At 59.5% G+C, this 17498-nt stretch overlaps 1 protein-coding gene across 1 annotated transcript; it reads left to right on the top strand.

The window, feature by feature from the left end:
• The first annotated feature begins 1867 nt into the window (after positions 1–1867).
• COX19 (cytochrome c oxidase assembly factor COX19) lies at positions 1868–6348 on the top strand. The gene is made up of 3 exons (XM_027125547.1): positions 1868–2025; positions 2686–2797; positions 5707–6348. The coding sequence occupies exons 1-3, from the start codon at positions 1944–1946 to the stop codon at positions 5789–5791; spliced, it is 279 nt and encodes a 92-aa protein (XP_026981348.1). The 5' UTR covers positions 1868–1943; the 3' UTR covers positions 5792–6348.
• The last annotated feature ends 11150 nt before the right edge of the window (positions 6349–17498 follow it).

Genomic DNA, 17498 nt, shown 5'->3' with positions numbered 1-17498 from the left:
TAACAGAACACCTACTGTGTTCTGGGCACTGTTCCCGGCCCCGTGACCCCACACGAAACAGCCCGGCGCGTAAGAGGGGTTCCAAAAACATTAGCTCCTTCCCCAATTTTCAGATCTGTGCACTGCTAAACATCTCCTACAAAGCAATAACCGCTTGTCAGGTACAGACATGTCAGTTAAAAGCTGGCCGTCACCTCCAGGTCACTGGGCCTCTGGTGCTTCACTGGTCCCTCAGGGCCGCCAGACGGAGAGGTACGGGCAGCCCTGGTGGGGATGGGCTGTTCCTTTTACTGCTAAGTGGTACGATCTAGTCAAGTGGAAAAGTGCTACTTGCTGGGTAATAAAAGCTTCCATTGTTCACCAGCCCTGGAAACATATTAATGAATAACCCAGTGTGCGGCCCCTGGCCCCAGCGGTGTGAACGGTTGTTAATACGGCAGGAACAGGTACAATCTTCCTTTTGTAGTTTTAAGTGGGCCCAGAGCCCCAGGTCGACCAAGGCCCAGACAACGGGATGGGCTCTCCCTGCAGACCCCTGTTGTCGCCCCACAGACGTTTGGTGGAGCTCTGTGCTGGCTCTGGACAGAGAATCCAGCCTCAGGCACAGAGATCCGGTGGTGTGCACCACGGGTGGGGGGGCGGGCTTCAAGTGGGTGGAGGCAAGCAGATGCCTTCTGGAGGAGGGGGCACCCAAGTCATCCCTGGAAGGGGGCAGGCCTGTGGGGGAGGGGCTGCTGGGACTGGCTGGCAAGCTCCTGACATTACAAGGGGCAGGGCCTGGGGGGAGGAAAGCTTGTCCAGAGGGGCCAGTGGTGACTCTGTGATGCTAAGGCCCCTCTGTGCTTACGTCTGGGGCCTGGCACACGGCGGGTGCCAGTGACTGTTATGCAGGTGGGGATTGGAGCTCAGGGCAGAATCACAGACAACAGGGTGTGCTGGGCGGGCGGCCTCCCACTTTCCCCGTCACCCAGATGAAAGCCAGAGGCTCTGCCCAGGGTGCAGGGCTGGGAGGGGCTCGGCTGGGGAGAGCTGGGGTCCCCACTGAGCCCTTTCCCTGTTGTTACTGTTGTCATAACAACAATAATAAATGACCACCAGGGGCTTAACTGTTTATGATGCATTTTTACTCTCTTATCTGTTGAATTGTGTCCCCAAATTCATATGTTGAAGTCCTAGCTCCCCCTACCTTTTCGGGAACAGGGTCCTTGCTGATGTAATTAGTTAAGGTGAGGTCATCGGGGTGGGCCCTAACCCAATACAAGTGCGTCCTCATAAAAGGAGGAGATTTGGACAGTGACACGCAGGGAGAGGCCACGTGATGAGGCAGAGATAGGGTGATGCATCCACAAGCCAGCAACCCACCAGCAGGGATGGGAGAGGCCAGGAGTGGACGCTCCAATCTCAGACGACTGGCCCCCGGAACTGTGAGAGAATTTCTGTTGTTCTAAGCCGCCCGGAGTGTGCACTTTGTTATGGCAGCCGCAGGAAGCTAACGTTCCTTCCTTCTCACCAGGCAAGCACCAGGATTAGGCCCTGGTGCCCAGTGGGGAGAAGCCCCTGCAGACTCTCGGGGATACAGAGACCCATAGGCACAGCCTGCAGGACCGTTCAAGTCTGCTGTGTGTCCTTGGGCAAGTTGCTGAACGTCTCTGAACTTTCATTTCCTCGTCGTGAGGGGGTGACGGCTGGACCCTCTGCCGCTGGGTTGCCCTTAGGGTCATAGGGTCCCGCAGAGCAATTGGCGGAGGGTCCGGGCCTTTTAGAGCCCGGGGGTGGGGCCCTGGTGGTGAGGGCGGGCCCTATAGGGCGAGGGGCGGGGCCAAGCGACCAGGGGTGGCTCGCCGCTCGACATGATCGGCGCTCCTGCGGGGGCCTGCTCGGCGCTCGGCCGGCCGTCCTGCGTACAGCGCGCGTCGCTCTTGGAGACTCCGGGCGCCGCCATCATGTCGACGGCCATGAACTTCGGGTCCAAGAGCTTCCAGCCGCGGCCCCCGGACAAGGGCAGCTTCCCGCTGGATCACTTCGGTGAGCGGGGGCGGTCGGGGCTCCCCGGCCGGACCGGCGCAGCTCTGGGCCGGCTCGTTGGAGCCGCGCGGCCGGGGAGGCACTGGCGTCTGCTCGCGGTGCGGGCGGGGCCGCTGAGGCTGGGTTCGGCCCGGCCGGGTCCGGTCCCGGCTCAGGGCCTCCGGCCGCGGCCCGAGGGTGGGCGCCGGACGGGGCTGGGCCCTCGGAACCGGGGAGGGGACGCGGAGTCCCGGCCTCCAGTCTGGGGCCGACGTTGCGTTGACAGGGTCCTTCGCGGGTGTGAGGCCCGCGGGGTTAAACGGGTGTCTCGCGCGAGAGCGAAGGACGCTCCTGATCGTCGCAAACTACGTGGAAACCAAGGCTTCGGAGATAGGTTTATGGATGGATTTTTCGTGTGCCAGCATTTTACTGAGAAATGTTAGACACACGCGGCAACGTCGGGAGAATCCCGCGTGAGCTGCCCGGCGCCGCCGCCTGGATGCCCTCCTTCTCCTGTACTTGCTTTCCCACTCGGCACGTTTGCTTTTTCCAGTCTGTTTCCAGCGTGTTTCGGGAGGAAACCAGTTTTCAAAGGGGGAGGAGGGGTTCTGCCAGTAAGGCTGCGGGGCGGGCCTGTGATGTTTTCACTTTAAAAAGGAAACGCTTTTCTGTTTGTTACAGGGGAATGTAAAAGCTTTAAAGAGAGATTCATGAAGTGTCTCCGGGACAACAATTTCGAAAATGCTTTGTGCAGAAACGAGTCAAAAGAGTATCTGGAGTGCAGGATGGAGAGGCAAGTACATGCCAACGGTTATTTATGGCTTCTCCCCCCTCCCGCGTCTCTGGCTAAAATGTTGATTCCCGGAGGCCTCAGTTCAGCTTGTGTTTCGGAACTGTAGGGCTGCTTGCCCGCGAAGTTGAGGCTTTTCAGAGATTCAGTTGTACTCCAAGTCGTTTAGCAAAATCACGGGAACCTTTTCTCCCGTGATAGCATTGGACATGATTGCCCTCCTCCGAGTATTTTCTTCCCAAATTTGGGGGCTACTGACATGTCATTCAGCTTTCAGAGTAGCACATCATAAAAATGCTGACTGAGTCGAAAGATTTAAAGATTTGTGGGTACACAGCTTATTCCTTTAAATATTTTTCTTGGAACATAAAAGTATGTGCTCTGTTGTTTTGTTCCACGTCGGCTCAGAGCTGTTTGCAGCGTGACAGGCGAGACAGTGGGCCCCGTAAGGAACGATGAGCGACGAGTGATTCTTCCTGCCTTAATCAGAATTTACTGGATGTCACCTTTAAAGAAGACAAGAACGCTCTTAACTGATCTGTTGAGATTTTCCTTAAAATAAGTACTATTGTAAACCTTCACGGGGAAAGTGCGTAACGTACAATTACGTCCTTGGGTGGGAACTTTTATTTCTGCCTTTTGAGCCCTTCATTAGTTCACTAAGGAGTCGAGTCATCAGAGGCCGTGTCTGAAGACAGGTTGACAAAAACCTGAGCCTCATTTTCATTTTCCCTTAACAAACTCAGACATTCCGCCCCAGGCGAGATCTGCTGTGCTTCTCAGGCCCCGGTGTGTTGAGGGCTGTCGGGGACACTGGGGCCTTTGAGGGGGACGGACCCTCAGGTGGCTTCCTGAGTCGCGCAGGCTCGCGGCGCTGGCATCTGACGACGGGCCGGCCCCGGCCCCGAGTAGCGCATCCGTCGGATCTGCACGTTCCAGTCACTCTCTTTCAAATTGATGCGTCTTCAAAACCCCTGAACTCCTTGAGTTTCTTCTTGGTGTGGCCACGCCTCCGAGACTGAGTTTGGAGCTGGTCTCCGCCCTGTGTGAGGGTGTGAGCAGGTCGCCCGCCTCCCCGAAGCTCGGGTCACCGTCCCTGGGTCAGTCATCCCTGGGCCAGCACGCGGCCCAGCAGCTCCTGCGTGAGGTTGCTCGGAGGGTTTGGCTGGTTGGGTCCCAGAGCAGCTCCTGCTGCCTGACCAGGGTTTCCAGGCAGGGCCAGCAGAAGCGCCCTCTTTTCCCCATTTGCCCCTGGGAGGGTGCTGCCCGCGCCTCCATGTGGTGGCCCCTCACCCAGCGCAGCTTTTGGGCACCATCCTCTCTGGGCCGCTGAGGACGTGGGGAGACAGGGACGCGGCCACCGCTCTGTGGGTCCCACGATTCAAGTGGCTTCACTGGTTGGTCAGGCGACGTTTGGATGAATGTACGGGGATGTGTGTGTTTCTGACTTGGTCATTTACTTTGACTGGAGACTTTCAGTTTGTTTTCAATGAAAATCCTCAAACGTACAGAAGCAGAGGATCGTCTAGATCTCCATAACCATCATCCAGATTCAGGATCAAGGTTTTTCCCATTTTGCCCTTATCCATCACCCTTTTTAAAAGCCTCTTTTCTCCTCCTCTTTTTTCCTTTCTGCCGACATTCCAGACCTTATTTTGCCCCTACCTACTTCATGTGTGTCGTTTTAAAAACCAGACCGTGGTAGGGTTTGCAAGTCGCCTCACGAGGACTCGGGCCCTGTCAGCCTTAAGTGGACGTGTCTGCGACTTAGGTGGGGGCACGTTTTCTCACAGCAGCAACTGTTAAAATTGGGGTTGCACTGTCGGCAGAGACCCAGCAAACACACGTGTGATCCCCGACCTCAGGTCCGGTTCCCGCCTGAGGCCGGGCCTCCTGACCGGGTGCCAGAGGGTAGAGCAGACAGTCCTGGGAAAGCCCTCTGCCCGACCCAGGTGCGGGCAGGTTCCCTCTGGAGGCGCTGTCTCCTGGCCTGTTCCAGCTCCCAGCGACGCCATGTCCTCAGCCCGAGGCCCCTTTCTCCACCCTCACGTTCCACGGGGCTGCATCTGGCCCCTCCTCTCTCCTCTTTACATCTTTTCTCTCTGACCAGAGCCAGCAAAGTTTCTCTAATTTTAAGGATTCATGGGATTAGGTTGGGTCCACCTGGATAATCCACGGTGGTCTCATCTCCAGACTGGCTGATTGACAACGTTCTTTTCATCTTCAGCCTTAACCCCCTCCCGTGTAAGGTCGCACTCACAAGCTCTAGGGAATAGGGTGTCCTTTGGGAGTCGTGGTCCTGCTGACCGCAGTGGAGCTGACAGTCAGTTGTAAGAGCTGTCGGCCAGTTGTACTCTTTTGGCAAAGATGTGGGAAGGTTTATCGTTCTTTGCCTGTTCTGGGTTTAAGGGGTGTCTCGTGCATCCCATCACTGTACAGTGGTTTAATCTGCTGCCAGGTTAGATTGTGCCACCTGGGGTTTGCGACTCTGGGGACATCGTCTTAAGGACTGTTGCTGGGCCACTGGGTTTCGTGCGCATGGCAATCGGGGGCAGGTAAAGGGGGCAGGAGTGGAGGGACTGCACCCCGGAGCTGCCAGGCTCTCCTTCACCCCTGCACCTCGACGCGCTCTGCCTCTGGTCTCCTGCTGGCTGTCTAGGTGGCCGGCCCCGCGAGTTCCGGGGCCACGTGACGAGGGAGGTGTGGCCGGGAGCACGGCGGGGCTCCTCTGTCCCGGCCTCGGCTGCTTCCTGCCCCTCGGGGGTGCAGGGCTAAGGGTACCGCTCGGGGTCTGTTCCCAGGACGGAGTGGTTGGGGGTGAGATGGTGGCGGGTGCCCAGGGCCTACCTCGGCCCCGCGTGGACAGGGCTTGTCCTCCCGGCCACCCTGACAGCTCTCACTTTTCCTTTCAGGCAGCTGATGGTACCAGAACCCCTGGAAAAACTGGGATTTGGAGATTTGATAGATGGAAAGTCAGAGACAAAATCGGAACCGTGATGGGAAGAAGCCCGCAGGGCTGTGTGGGTTGTCCGATGACCTGCCGCCCCAGCAGCTTGCTTGTAGGTACCGTGGCTCAGGAAGGGGCTTTGGTGACGCCGCGAGGTGCCACTCGAAATAAAGACAGACACCCTTCCCTGATCGATGCGCCTCGTGGCTGGGAGATGGCTCGTCTTCTGAAGCTCCCAAAAGGATTCTGGAAAACCGTTGTCCCTTTGAGATCCCATTTTCCCCCAGGAGTGTTAGGTTTTATCTTTAAGGTCAGGTGTGCGATGGGGCTCCCGGGAAGGTGAGGTGCCGGATGACGTCCGCCTAGTGAGTGGACACCGCAGGTTCCTGTGAGACGCTGGATTCACATCACGGGTTCTGCGTGTCTTTTCGGTGCAAAAGTGATAAATGTTCACGAATTGTGGTCTGTCACGTAGACAGAGATCATCGGGAAAGCGTTTCCTAGCAAATGCGTTTCTCTTTGTACTCGTAAACGTACGTGCCTTTTCTTTCCGTCTCTCTTTCTCCTTGAGGCTAAGCTTGGAAGTGGGAAGCAGCCTGGCTGTTGATTTTTCTGACTTCTTGATTTTTTTTTGCTGATGCACAAACGCCACGTATCTTTCGAGTCCGGGGGCATTTTCTGATTTGGATCAGACGATACTTGTTAAACTAGATGGTTTAATTTTAAGAACTCATTTGCTGTAACTGAGAAACAGAACGTCCCCCCGTCGATCGATGTGCACAGTAGCCTCCAGTGCTTTTACTCCGAGGAAGCCCCCGAGACCGCAGCCATCCCTGCTTCCCGGCCAGACGTGGTCGGGGCAGCGCGTTCCCGCTGAGAGCTGCCCAGGGTGCTGTCAGGACAGACCTCCTGGGGGTGCAGACCCCGCGATGGCGTTTCTGGGGCGCCTTGTCGTGTGGGCTCAGAACCACAGCAGAGCCCCTGGACCTGCCCTGTGGACTGCCTTCCCTGGCCCCCCAGTCAGCTGGCTTTTGTCCCAGTGTGGCCAGTGCTGGGAGGATCCAGGTGTGTCCCCGCTGGTGGGGACAGCCGGCCCTGATCCCCCCTTCTTCTGCCTGGCGACCCAGGCCAGGCTCCGGGAAACCCTCGTGGTCTGCTCCTCGGCCGTGTCCAGTTCTCTGTGTTGACGTCCCTCTGCCTCGGTCCTACGGTGATGGCCATACTAGGTCAGGCCCTCCCTGATGGTCCCTCTGAGGCTGGTCCCATCTCCACGGGGCTCCCCAGCACCAAGGGCTTCATCTGTGGTTTGTCACTGTTCAGCATCGGCTCTCTGTCTGTGCTTCTAATTGTTCTGCAGGTTGTTTTCATATTTTTAGCTAGTTTGTGAAAAGCCGTGGTTTCTGTCAGCAAAGTGAGGCACGAAAATATTTTGTGTTTTCCAACAGTGCAGCGTCACACACACACAAGGTTATTTATCGCAGCATTGTCTGCAGTTGGAAAGCATTTAGAGACGGGGCCCTGGGCGGCCACAGGAAGGACTGGGGGAGAGAGAACGGAGCGCCCCGCGCTGCCCCGGGGTGACTCACCGTGAGCAGGCTCCGAGAGGGAACCGGGGCCCAGAGAACATCGTGGTGAGAGAGAGAGAAGGAACCAGCACAACACCCGCGTGCCTGAGCAACAGGAAACTACGGAAGGCAAACTGGAAACCAGTGAGGATGGTTGCCGACAGGTGTGGGGGTGGGGGGCAGCTCTCTGAGTGCTTCTGACTCGGAGCCATGTTCTTGTTTTCCGTGCTCAAGAGGTAAACCGGGACGGGGGGGGGGGGCCACCGTGGGACAGCGGCAGTGACCCCGAGCCCAGCCGTGTCGCGAACGCTGACTGCCCGCGGCAGAGGGGCCGGCGGGACGGGACTTGTCCAGGTGCTTTGGAAAACGGTGTTTTGATTAATGCTAGAGACGGAAAGCCGAGACCTGTATCCGGTTAGTATGTTTGTTCGTCACGTGGACAGGGGTTCGGAGGCTGTGAACTGTAAGGTGGAAAAAGCTGGAGCTGTGCTGTGGGTGACGAGAGCCGGGGCTGTGGGATCCTGGTTCTTGGACATCTGCCAGGGCAGCGGGTAGAGAGGCAGACGTGTAAGTGCGTATGCGTGCGCGCATGTTTGTACGGACGTCCCCTCGCTCTGGGCACCAAGGGACCAGGGGCAGGAAAGTCCAGGTGAGCCTGGACCCTCTCGTGTCAGAAAGTAAGGAATTGCTGGAACCATGATGGGCTTGTCGAGAGGACATGCGATGGAGCTCCCAGTAGCCCGATCGGGGGCCAGTGGAGCAGAAGAAGGAAGGACTGTTGTGGGCTTTGGCTGCAGAATCAGTTCCTACCCAGGAGCCCCTGTTGATGGAAATAATGAATGGGGTAAATGTATCAGTGCAGGAAGGGACACCCCTCCTCCGGGTCCCAACCCACATGGAAGGAAGGGGCGTCGGTGGTCCTGAGGTTGGTGGGCAGCGTGACGTGGAACAGCTTTGCCTGGTCTGGAGGGCGCCCTGCGAGGCACTTGGCAAGCAGCTGAGGCTTCTCAGCGTGGCTGCCTGACTGCCCGCTCCCCGCAGCGCCTGCCCCGACCGATGCCCTGAGAAGGCGGCATTGCTTCTGCCGTTGTCTTCCCCGGAGTGCCTCACCTCAGTCTAATGAGCACACGCAGACACACCTGACATGCGGGACGGGCTGCAGAGTGAGGAACAGCGCTCCCCAGAAGGGCCGCGTCCTGGACAACAGATGGAGGGGCTGCCCCGGGCCAAGGGTCCAGGGAGGCTAGGGCCACCGGGGAGCCCGAGGGCCCGCACGTCAGTCACAGCACTTCTTGTCCTGTGCTCGCAGCGGGTGTCGTCGGGAGAAGCAGGCAGACAGAACTGGCCTGTTTCTGCAACTTTCTGGAAGTCTGAAATTATTTTGGAATCATTTAAAAAAATGTTTTGTGCTAAGCTCTTTGTAGTTGAACTTTCTATATACGTGATTGGGTAAATACTTTGAAACACATTCATGAATCTCGGATAGAATGCAGACGTAGTGGTTTCTGCGTCAGGAGGGGACGGTCGGGCTCTTGACAAAGGGCAGCAGCTTCCCGCGCTGCCTGCTGTCTCCTGGGTCTCAGTTGCTAAAAATGCCAGGCTCAGGGGTCCAGACGTCCTGTCTGGTCCTGCCAAAGCTCCTGTGAGATATTTTTAGTTGCCCGTCATTTGTCATGTAAAGAATGCCTTTTATTTCTCATACATACTCGTCACGATGAGCCAGCGACATTATTAGAAGACAATTTCCAGAATGTTTTCCAAGTGTCCTCCTTAGACAGGAGGTAAGCCGGAGCAATCAGGTCAGACCTGGGCCCACAGCTGCCTTCCCGGCAAGTGAGGCCAATGGAGCCCCTTGACCTGGCTCTCACTCCAGCCCCTGGGGCGGAAGCTCGGGGCGCAGGGCCAGGCCACCCTCCGTCCACAGCCTCGCGCAGGCCTCCACTCTGCTGGCTGGGCCCCAGGTCCTTTTAGCAACTCTGTGAAAACCTCAGGCAGCACACAGCGTGGCTGGAATATGTCTACTGTTAGGAAGGCAGTGTTTTTATTTTTTAAAAAAGGCAAGTCAGGTTTCTTCCCCACTAACAGGTCAGCACAGACTTGGTGGCTTAAACAACACATTTATGCCCCAGCCCGGAGGCCACACGTCCAAAGGGGAGGGTCCGTCTCCTCCTCTTCCAGCTCCTAGAGGCACCGCGGTTCGTGGCCCGAGGCCGTCCTCCATCTGAGCCAGTGGCTTCTCTCATCCCCGACTCGGCCTCCTCCCCACACCTCCCTCTGGCCCTGGCCCTCCCACCTCCCTCCTGTTAGGGCCCTCGTGATGACGTTGCCCCCCCCGCCCCCCGCCCTGGCATAATCCCGCCTCCCTTCTCAAGACCCTTAACCACAGCTGCACAGTCCGCTTTGCCACGTGGGGCCGCAGAGTCTCGGGTTCCAGGACCAGGACGTGTGCACTTGAGGCTAGTCCTCTGCCGGCGGCAGCACCTGCCGGCGCTTTGGGAGGACGCTGGGGCGCGGCACGGGGCCGAGCGGCGGGCGGCTTGCTCAGGCTCCAGGACGGCCGAGCGCCTGTCCTCATGATGCGCAGCAGCCCAGGTGTGGGTCGAATTTTCTCAGGGCTGAGTTTAAATCCCTGTGTTTTTCGGAATCTTTGGCACTGGCTTTGCTGGGCTTGTTGCTGGCAGACGGCGGAGAATGGGTACGTACTTAATAACCGGGATCGGAAAGTCACTGCCAGCGTGGCGTGTGGGACGGGGCCCCCCTTCTTGTCAGGTGTCTGTCTGGACGTCCCCTGGTTCTCTGCAGGTGTGAGCGGGTTTGGAACCCTGAACGGCAGATGTTCAGGACGCCTGCCAGTCCGGGTGGTTTCCTGCTATTTTTCTTTTAGAAACTTTATTTTCGTCACCCTATTTCCATTTTAAGAGTTTGTGGAAGAACAGCTTAAGACCGCTCGGTGGAGGTTCCTACCCACTCAGTGGCCTGAGCAGCGGGGAACCGCTGAACAGGCACAGAGGGCACCTGCACACCTTCGGACCAGTCCGCCACCTCAGGCTGAGCAGCAGGGAACTTTCTTTATGGCTGTATTTTATAACATGCACGTATCATTTTGATAGAAACAATAAAATCATTAGTTTAAAAAAGCTCATCGTGTTCAGTTGTATTTTATATCCTCTACAAGTTGCGTGCCTGTGGTTGTAACTTGCTGCGGCCCGTGAGCAGAGACTGTGCTAGTTTGTGTGTCGGGTGCCGTGTGGCCTTGCTGGTTGAGGGCAGGCTGGCCGCCACCAGGGCGTGGACCCTGTCAGCTCTTAAGGGAGGGGCCGCGTTGGTTCCCCGTGGGAAGTGGGAGCTCCGGCAGTGACCCCGGGGCGGGGGACAGGCTGGCCCTCACGAGCATGTCTTCCCGTCTGCGGTGCCGCTTCCCCAGCCTTTACTGGGGAAGAAAGGGCTCCTGTCTTTGGTGTCTGTCATTCTACCTGCCTGGTGCTTGAAGTCAGTCTTTTAGTGAAATTAGGTATTTATGGACTAGATAAAATGGGGCTTTATTGTTGCAGGAGGCATGAGGAACGTTCTGTTAACCCGTGCAGCAAGTGACCTTGTCTTAACACTGTGAATAAAGTCTCTCCTGGAGGGATGGAATCAAGTCTCAGCTGTGCTTGTGGAGTGGGGGTCCCTCACCCCGGAAACAGGGCCGAGGGTGCTCTTGCAGAGCCCCGGGGGGAAGCGGGCGTCGGGGAGTCTCAGAGCAGCGGGCTTCCTGCCGTGTTCCCAGCAGGGCCCAGCGATAAACCCGCGACTTCCAGCACCTTCCGGGAGCCTCCATCTGCAGGATTCTGCCAGCTGCCCTTGCGTGGGATTTACAGAGCTACGTGCGATGGCAGATGAGGACTCAGCTTCCGGGGGCCCAGCGGTGTCTCTGATGGCCGCTTTCTGAGTGTGAAGGGAAGCAGATCTTTTGGGCACTGGGGACAGAGTGAGGCCCCATGATGGGCGCTGGGGGCTGCAGACTGTGTTGGGGGAACAGGCAGACCCTCCCGGACGGGGAGGGTCTCCGGCACCTCGGCGCTGGGGGGACAGAGCTTTCTGAGGGTGCTGAGGCGCGTTACTACGTCAGGGCAGGGGTGGGGGCAGTTAGGGTTGGTTAGGCCAGGGGTGGGCCGGCCTTGCTGCCGAAGGACAGAAGCCTGGGGGCCTTCCCCTTCTGGCGACCTTGGTCCTGGTGCCTCGGGGACAGAATGTGGTTGCATGGCGGCCCCTGCTGGACGGTGGCGGCACTGCAGCGCCTGAGAGACACCTGTGGGAGGGCTGTCCCCGGGGGGCCCCCCCGAGGGGACAGTGTTATGTGCAGTGGCCTCCACACTCCAGGACCTAAAGATTGGACCAGGGCTTTGCATGCCTGAGGCCCCAGGTCCTGCTGACACGACGGCCCAGCTGGGGGGCCCTGAGTGCAGTGGGGGCCCCAGCTGAGGCTCAGCAACTCCCCCTGCCCCCCAGCGCCTGGGCCAGCGCCCTGCCCAGCACGGGCTCAGTGACGGCGGCAGGGGCCTCGCCGTCCACACCCACGGGCTGTGTGCCAGAGGGCGGCGGAGCCCCGTCCAGAGGAGACCACCCTGGGGCACAGGGAACTGGAGGAGGGCTTGCGCCGGGCCTCCGTTCCCGGCCTCACTCTGACCAGAGAGTCCTGGGCGTGATGGCTGTGGGGCCGGCTTTCCAGAGACCCCCGTGCCCTCGCTGGGTGGCAGCGCCCCATACTTGGCTTCTGACCCCAGCATTCGATGGTTGCCACCCTCACGGCCCTGGGATGGGCTGCGGTCAGCCGGGGGTTCTCACCAGGTGGTGGCTGAGGCTCCCCGAGGCCGTTCCACGTGGCCAGCACCTGAGCGGAGGGGACTCAGGCAGGGTGGCCTCCACGGGGCCTCGGCAGGAGAGCAAGACAGAGACCGAGGCAGAGAGCTAGAGGGAGAGACACAGAGAGAAGGAGAGACACGCAGAGAGGGAGAGACGGAGTGCGCCAGGTGGAAGCTGCAGCCTTTCCCAGCAGCCCCGGAAGCGCCGTCCTCCACGGGTGGGAGTACTGGCTCCCGCCCCAGGTGGGGGCGAGCAGGTAGGTCCCACCTCTCAGTGGGAGCTGGGGGGGATGTCAGTGACGTGGTGCGAGATCCTGGGGGAGGGAAGATGGATGGATGATGGATGGACAGGGTGGGGCACAGACAGAGGACCCCTCTCTGGGAAATCCAGGACCCCTCACGCCCCGCCCCATCCCCCTGTCCGAGGCCTGTCCTGACAGGTTGGGTCAGAGCCCGGCCCGGCTCTGTCTGCAGTCTGCAGAGCCTGGTGAGCTGTGAGATGCGTCCAAAGGGGCTGCGGGCTTCCCCGCCGCCTCCCTCGGGGTGGGGGGGGGTCCCTCGTGCTCAGTCCTCAGGCCTGTGGTCTGATCCTGGAGACAAGCCTCAGGAGGCAGGTGACCCAGGGCCTCCCCGTCACTAAGGGCTGCTGAGGGGCGGAATGAAGGACCCCTCCGTTCAGTGGACCCGGTGGGCTCAGCACAGGGGCTGGGACTGTCACGTGGAAATACTCTTCAGGTCCGAGGACTCACATGAGTAGAAACGCACCCTGCCGTTTCGTGACTGGGTTCTCTCACCGAGCATCGCGTGTTCAAGGTTTGTCCAGGTTCTAGCTGTGTCAGCACTTCCTTCCTTTCCTGTGGCCGAGTCCTGTACCACTGCAGGGAGGGACCACGTTGTGTGTATCCATTCATCTGCTGATGGACGCGGGTCGTTCCGCTTTGGCTCCTGTGAGTAACGCTGCACGTGCATGTTTCTGAGTGAACGTGTGTTTTCTGTCTCGCGTGTGTACCTCGGAGTGGCACTGCTGGGTTGCGTGGTGAGTGTGTTTAAGTGTCAGCACTGGCGAGTCTCTGGCTGAACTGCCCCCGTCCCAGCGTGTGTGCGGCCGTGTCTCGTCTCCCTGACCACGCGTGGTGCTGAGCGGCATCACGTGCACACTGGCCGTCTGTGCGTCTTCCTTGGAGAAGGCTCTGTGCAGATCCTCTTCCCGCTGACTTGTAAGAGTTCTTTATAAGTGAGTTTTTAAAATTTATTTTTTTATTTTATTTTTGGCTGCGTTGGATCTTCGTTGTTGCGCGCGGGCTTTCTCTAGTTGCAGCAAGCGGGGGCTACTCTTTGTTGCAGTGCGCGGGCTTCTCACTACAGTGGCTTCTCTTGTTGCAGAGCACGGGCTCTAGGCACACGGGCTTCAGTAGTTGTGGCACACGGGCTCAGTAGTTGTGGCTCGTGGGCTGTAGAGCACAGGCTCAGTAGTTGTGGCCCGTGGGCTCTAGAGCACAGGCTAAGTAGTTGTGGCACACGGGCTCAGTAGTTGTAGCTCGTGGGCTCTAGAGCACAGGCTCAGTAGTTGTGGCACACGGGCTCAGTAGTTGTGGCTCGTGGGCTCAGTAGTTGTGGCCTGTGGGCTCTAGAGCGCAGGCTCAGTAGTTGTGGTGCACGGGCTCAGTAGTTGTAGCTCGTGGGCTCTAGAGCACAGACTCAGTAGTTGTGGCTTGCAGGCTATGTAGAGCGCAGGCTCAGTAGTTGTGGTGCACAGGCTTAGTTGCTCTGCGGCATGTGGGATCTTCCTGGACCAGGGCTCGAGCCTGTGTCCCCTGCATTGGCGGGCAGGTTCTTAACCACTGTGCCAGCAGGGGAGCCCCTATCAGTGAGTTTGAGTTGTGCTGATTTGTGTGTGAACTGCAGATCCACGGCTGGATGTTGCTGCTGCTGCGGGCTCCCCAGACTGCATCTGGGACCTTTCCCTGCGGCTCCCACCCCTGCCCCAGCCAGGCCGCCCGTGCTCACTGCCTTTGGGAAGCCACGTCCTGGCAGCCTCGCTCCAAGCCCGAGAGATGCTCCACCCTCCTCCTCCTGCAAGATGCTGGTTCTCTTAGGGACACCAAGCAAAAAATATTTTTAAATGTCCCCAAACCCACTAAACAACCCATAGCGCCCTGCCCCCACAGACACCCCACCCCACATGTCACCTCTGGGGACAACCCTGAGACCCTGTCTTCCCAGGGGGTCTCCAGGGCCGGTGCCGCTCTCAGATGGAGAAACCGTCCTGGTCCCAGGGGCCTGTCCCTGCTGCCCCCTGGCTTTGGGGTGGGGAGGGGCCTCCGTACCTGTGTCTGTTAAGCACACGCAAAGCTCCTGAGTGGCCCTGCTGTACCAAGGGTCCCCTTTCCTTTGGGTTTTTCTGTGTTTCTCTTGGTGAAGAAAAAAAAAAAAAGATCCTTTTTGTTGGGGGTGGGGCCGGAGGCTGAGGGCAGAGGCTCAGGAGTTGCACTGGGTGAGGGCTTTAAAACAGGAACTGTCCCAAGCCACACCAGGAAGCTGGTCCTCGTGGCCAGGCGTGTCCCCGTCGCTCATTTTCGCCACCATCTTCGTGCCATCTCCACCCTTCTGGGGGGTGCCTGCTTCCTCAGCCCCCAGTGGAGGGCTGACCCCAAATCCCCAGCCACCCCGCTCCTGGGAAGACCCATGGGGGTCCCCTCTGGGTCTGGCTCAGCAGGCACGGGGAGGAGGGTGGGCGCAGGCGGAGGGATGCCTCTGCAGCCCTGCGAGGCCCCAGGAGGGTTCTGGCCTGGTTCCTGCCCTGCTCCATTCTCGCCCAGCGCCACCCCGGAACCTAGTGGCTGCTCAGCCCCCGAGCACAGCGCGTCCAGAGAAGGGCTGGAAGGCAGCGCCCACTCTCCCCACCCCCGTGCCAGGGCTGGGGCTAATTCATCCTAAACCCGGCTCTCAGGCCAGGGGTGCTGGCACAGCCTGGGGCTCCCCGTCTTCTCCCCTACTTAGACGGGTCAAGCTGCTAAGGGCTCTGCATACAGCAGGCGCTGCGAGAATGCTGTCGAGGGGAGGGGCCTATGGAAGGAAGGACGCGGCTGCCCAGAAGGCCGGCACACGCGTCAGCCAGGGAGCTCTGAGCATCGCTGTGCCCCTGCCGCTGGCGACCTCTGCGCTTGGCGTGTCCCCTCCCCTCCCTTCCCCTCCCCGTCCGGGCAGGGGTGCCTACCCACCTGCTCTACAGAAGCTCCTTAGGAGTCTGGGGACAGCTGCCGGTGGCTGGGGGCTGCACTGCCCTCTGTGGGGATGAGGATGCCTGCTGCACCCCCGCCCCGGTGCTGGTCCTCTGCCTGCCAGCACCCCCACCGCCTTGCAGCCCCCCCCGGCCCCCCCCCCCCCACCTCTGGGGCCCCCCCCCCCCCCCCCCCACCGCCCGTCTTCGTGGCCATCTCCCCACCTCCTGCACGGCCCTCTGCTGCCCAGGCCGTTGGTGCTGCTGCCCAGCGGGCCCCGGCCCCCTCCTGGGCAACCCACCCGCTGTAGCTGCCTCGGCGTCGACTGCCCTGGACTCTGTCCCCAGCCCTGGAGTGGACCCCTTCCTGGATCTTCTGTGGGCTTTGGCGGCCCCACCATCCCCAATGCCTTCCTCGGGCCACGAAGCCCTGAGTCCCGGGCATTTCCCGTCCCCTACACCCAGGCAAGCACAGCTGTCTCCCCACTCGCCCTCGTGTGCCCCCCCAAAAGCAGACAGAGTGGTCACTCTCCTTCGTCCCCATCCCCCTCAGAACAGGAGCCGGACCCCCAGGGCCGTTCGGGGACCCCGGGGTCTGGGCCCCAGCAGCCCCAGGACCCTGGGCCAGCCTGTGTCTGGCTGTGGCCCACCCTGGGCTGCCTGTCACCTTCTGAATTTTGTGAGTCCTGAGCCCTGCACCCCAGCCCCACTGCACCCCGTGCCTTCACTCCAGCCTGGGCGTGGGGGGGTGGGGGGCGCTGCAGATCTTGACCTGCCTGTCTCCTCTTTTAAGAGTCTGTTTCTTGAATTCTCACTTCCTCCTGCCTACCTGGACAGTATCTTCACCTCCTTAGCCGGATGGGAATACAGAGACAGTGAACAACCCACCGCCAAACAGGGCGTGGCTGTGCGCTCAGCCCTGCCTGCTCCGCACCTGCCCTACTCTGAGGCCCCTGTAGCTTCCCTGCCCCTCTTGGACCCTCAGCAACCCTGCCCTGCTTGAGGAGTGGGGTGTCTCTTTGTTTCCGAGCTGTATGTTCATCCCAGCCCTTCCACCTAGAAGCCACGTGCGGCCTTGGGTGTGATTGAACTGCTCTGTGCCTCAGTTTCCCCATCTTTAAATGGGGATTAAATAAGAAAACACACGTGAGGAGTCTGACCTAATGCCTGGTGCTGTTGGTAGAGTAGCTGTTGTTGTAATTGGCGTCAGCCTGTCTTCAGTGATGTGCTCCACTCTGCTGTGTGGCAGATTCTGACCCTGGCACGGGGACCCAGAGATGAAAATGCCACCCATCCCTCCCACAAGGCCCTAGAGGGCTGCGTCCCTGCTGTTGGGCGGAGCGGGCGGCGGGGGCCGGGCAGGGGCCAGGCATTGGTGAATTGGCACCAGCACAGCCTCCACGGAGGGCGAGGGGCAGGCCTGTCACCGGTTGGGATGCCCTTCCCCTTGTCCCGGAGGCGCCACTGCCGGATGTGGACCCACCCGGGACGATTGCAGAGCGTCCGACTGTGATCCCAGCAGATGGAAGGCGCCCGCCCCTCAGCCAGTCCCTGGGGAACAAGTCGTTGTTCAGCTCTGAGTAGAACGCAGCCGTTGGGAAAGAAAGGGGCAGATCTGTGTGTATGGACTCGAAAAGGGGCACGTACGGTTTACTCAGTGAAAATAAACCGACCCAAAACCCCCAGCAGCAGACCAGAGGAATAGGGACTCCCTTGGTGTTCTAACAGGCCGAGGACCATTCTGGAAGGATGCTAATGGTGTTAACAATGGTTGGCTCACAGTTGCCGGGGCGGGGGTGGAGGTGGGGAGATTCAGTCTGGTACTGTTTCAATTTGTTTTTAACAAGATGCATCGTTGCATTCATAATTTAAGAAGAAAATGAAAAGAATTTGAAAAAATGCGGTGGTGGGGGGGGCGCATCACCTCCCTCCCTCCCTGTGTCTCGGTCCTGGCCTCCTGACTCAGAACGGGCTTTATCGGGAGCACCGCGGCCCACCCCTTGTCCTGTCTCTGCGGGGTGGACGGCGGGGGCCCTTCTCCAGCCTGAGCACCCACCGCACTCACTGGGCCTTGTCACCTGCCGGCCATCTCCTCCCAGGGCAGGGATGGTGTGAGCCCCGGCCCCCA

Source organism: Aethalodelphis obliquidens, unplaced genomic scaffold, assembly GCF_003676395.1.
Source record: "Aethalodelphis obliquidens isolate GAN/ISIS:26980383/991018 unplaced genomic scaffold, ASM367639v1 scaffold30, whole genome shotgun sequence".
Lineage (NCBI taxonomy): Eukaryota > Metazoa > Chordata > Mammalia > Artiodactyla > Delphinidae > Aethalodelphis > Aethalodelphis obliquidens.
Note: the sequence above shows the minus strand (reverse complement) of the source record. Positions and strands in the feature narration are given on the sequence as shown.

Coding starts and splice junctions, on each gene's coding strand:
- COX19 (XM_027125547.1), top strand. CDS start 1,944: ATGTCGACGGCCATGAACTTCGGGTCCAAGAGCTTCCAGCCGCGGCCC. Junction 2,026..2,685: donor CTTCCCGCTGGATCACTTCG/GTGAGCGGGGGC, acceptor TGTTTGTTACAG/GGGAATGTAAAAGCTTTAAA. Junction 2,798..5,706: donor CTGGAGTGCAGGATGGAGAG/GCAAGTACATGC, acceptor TTTTCCTTTCAG/GCAGCTGATGGTACCAGAAC.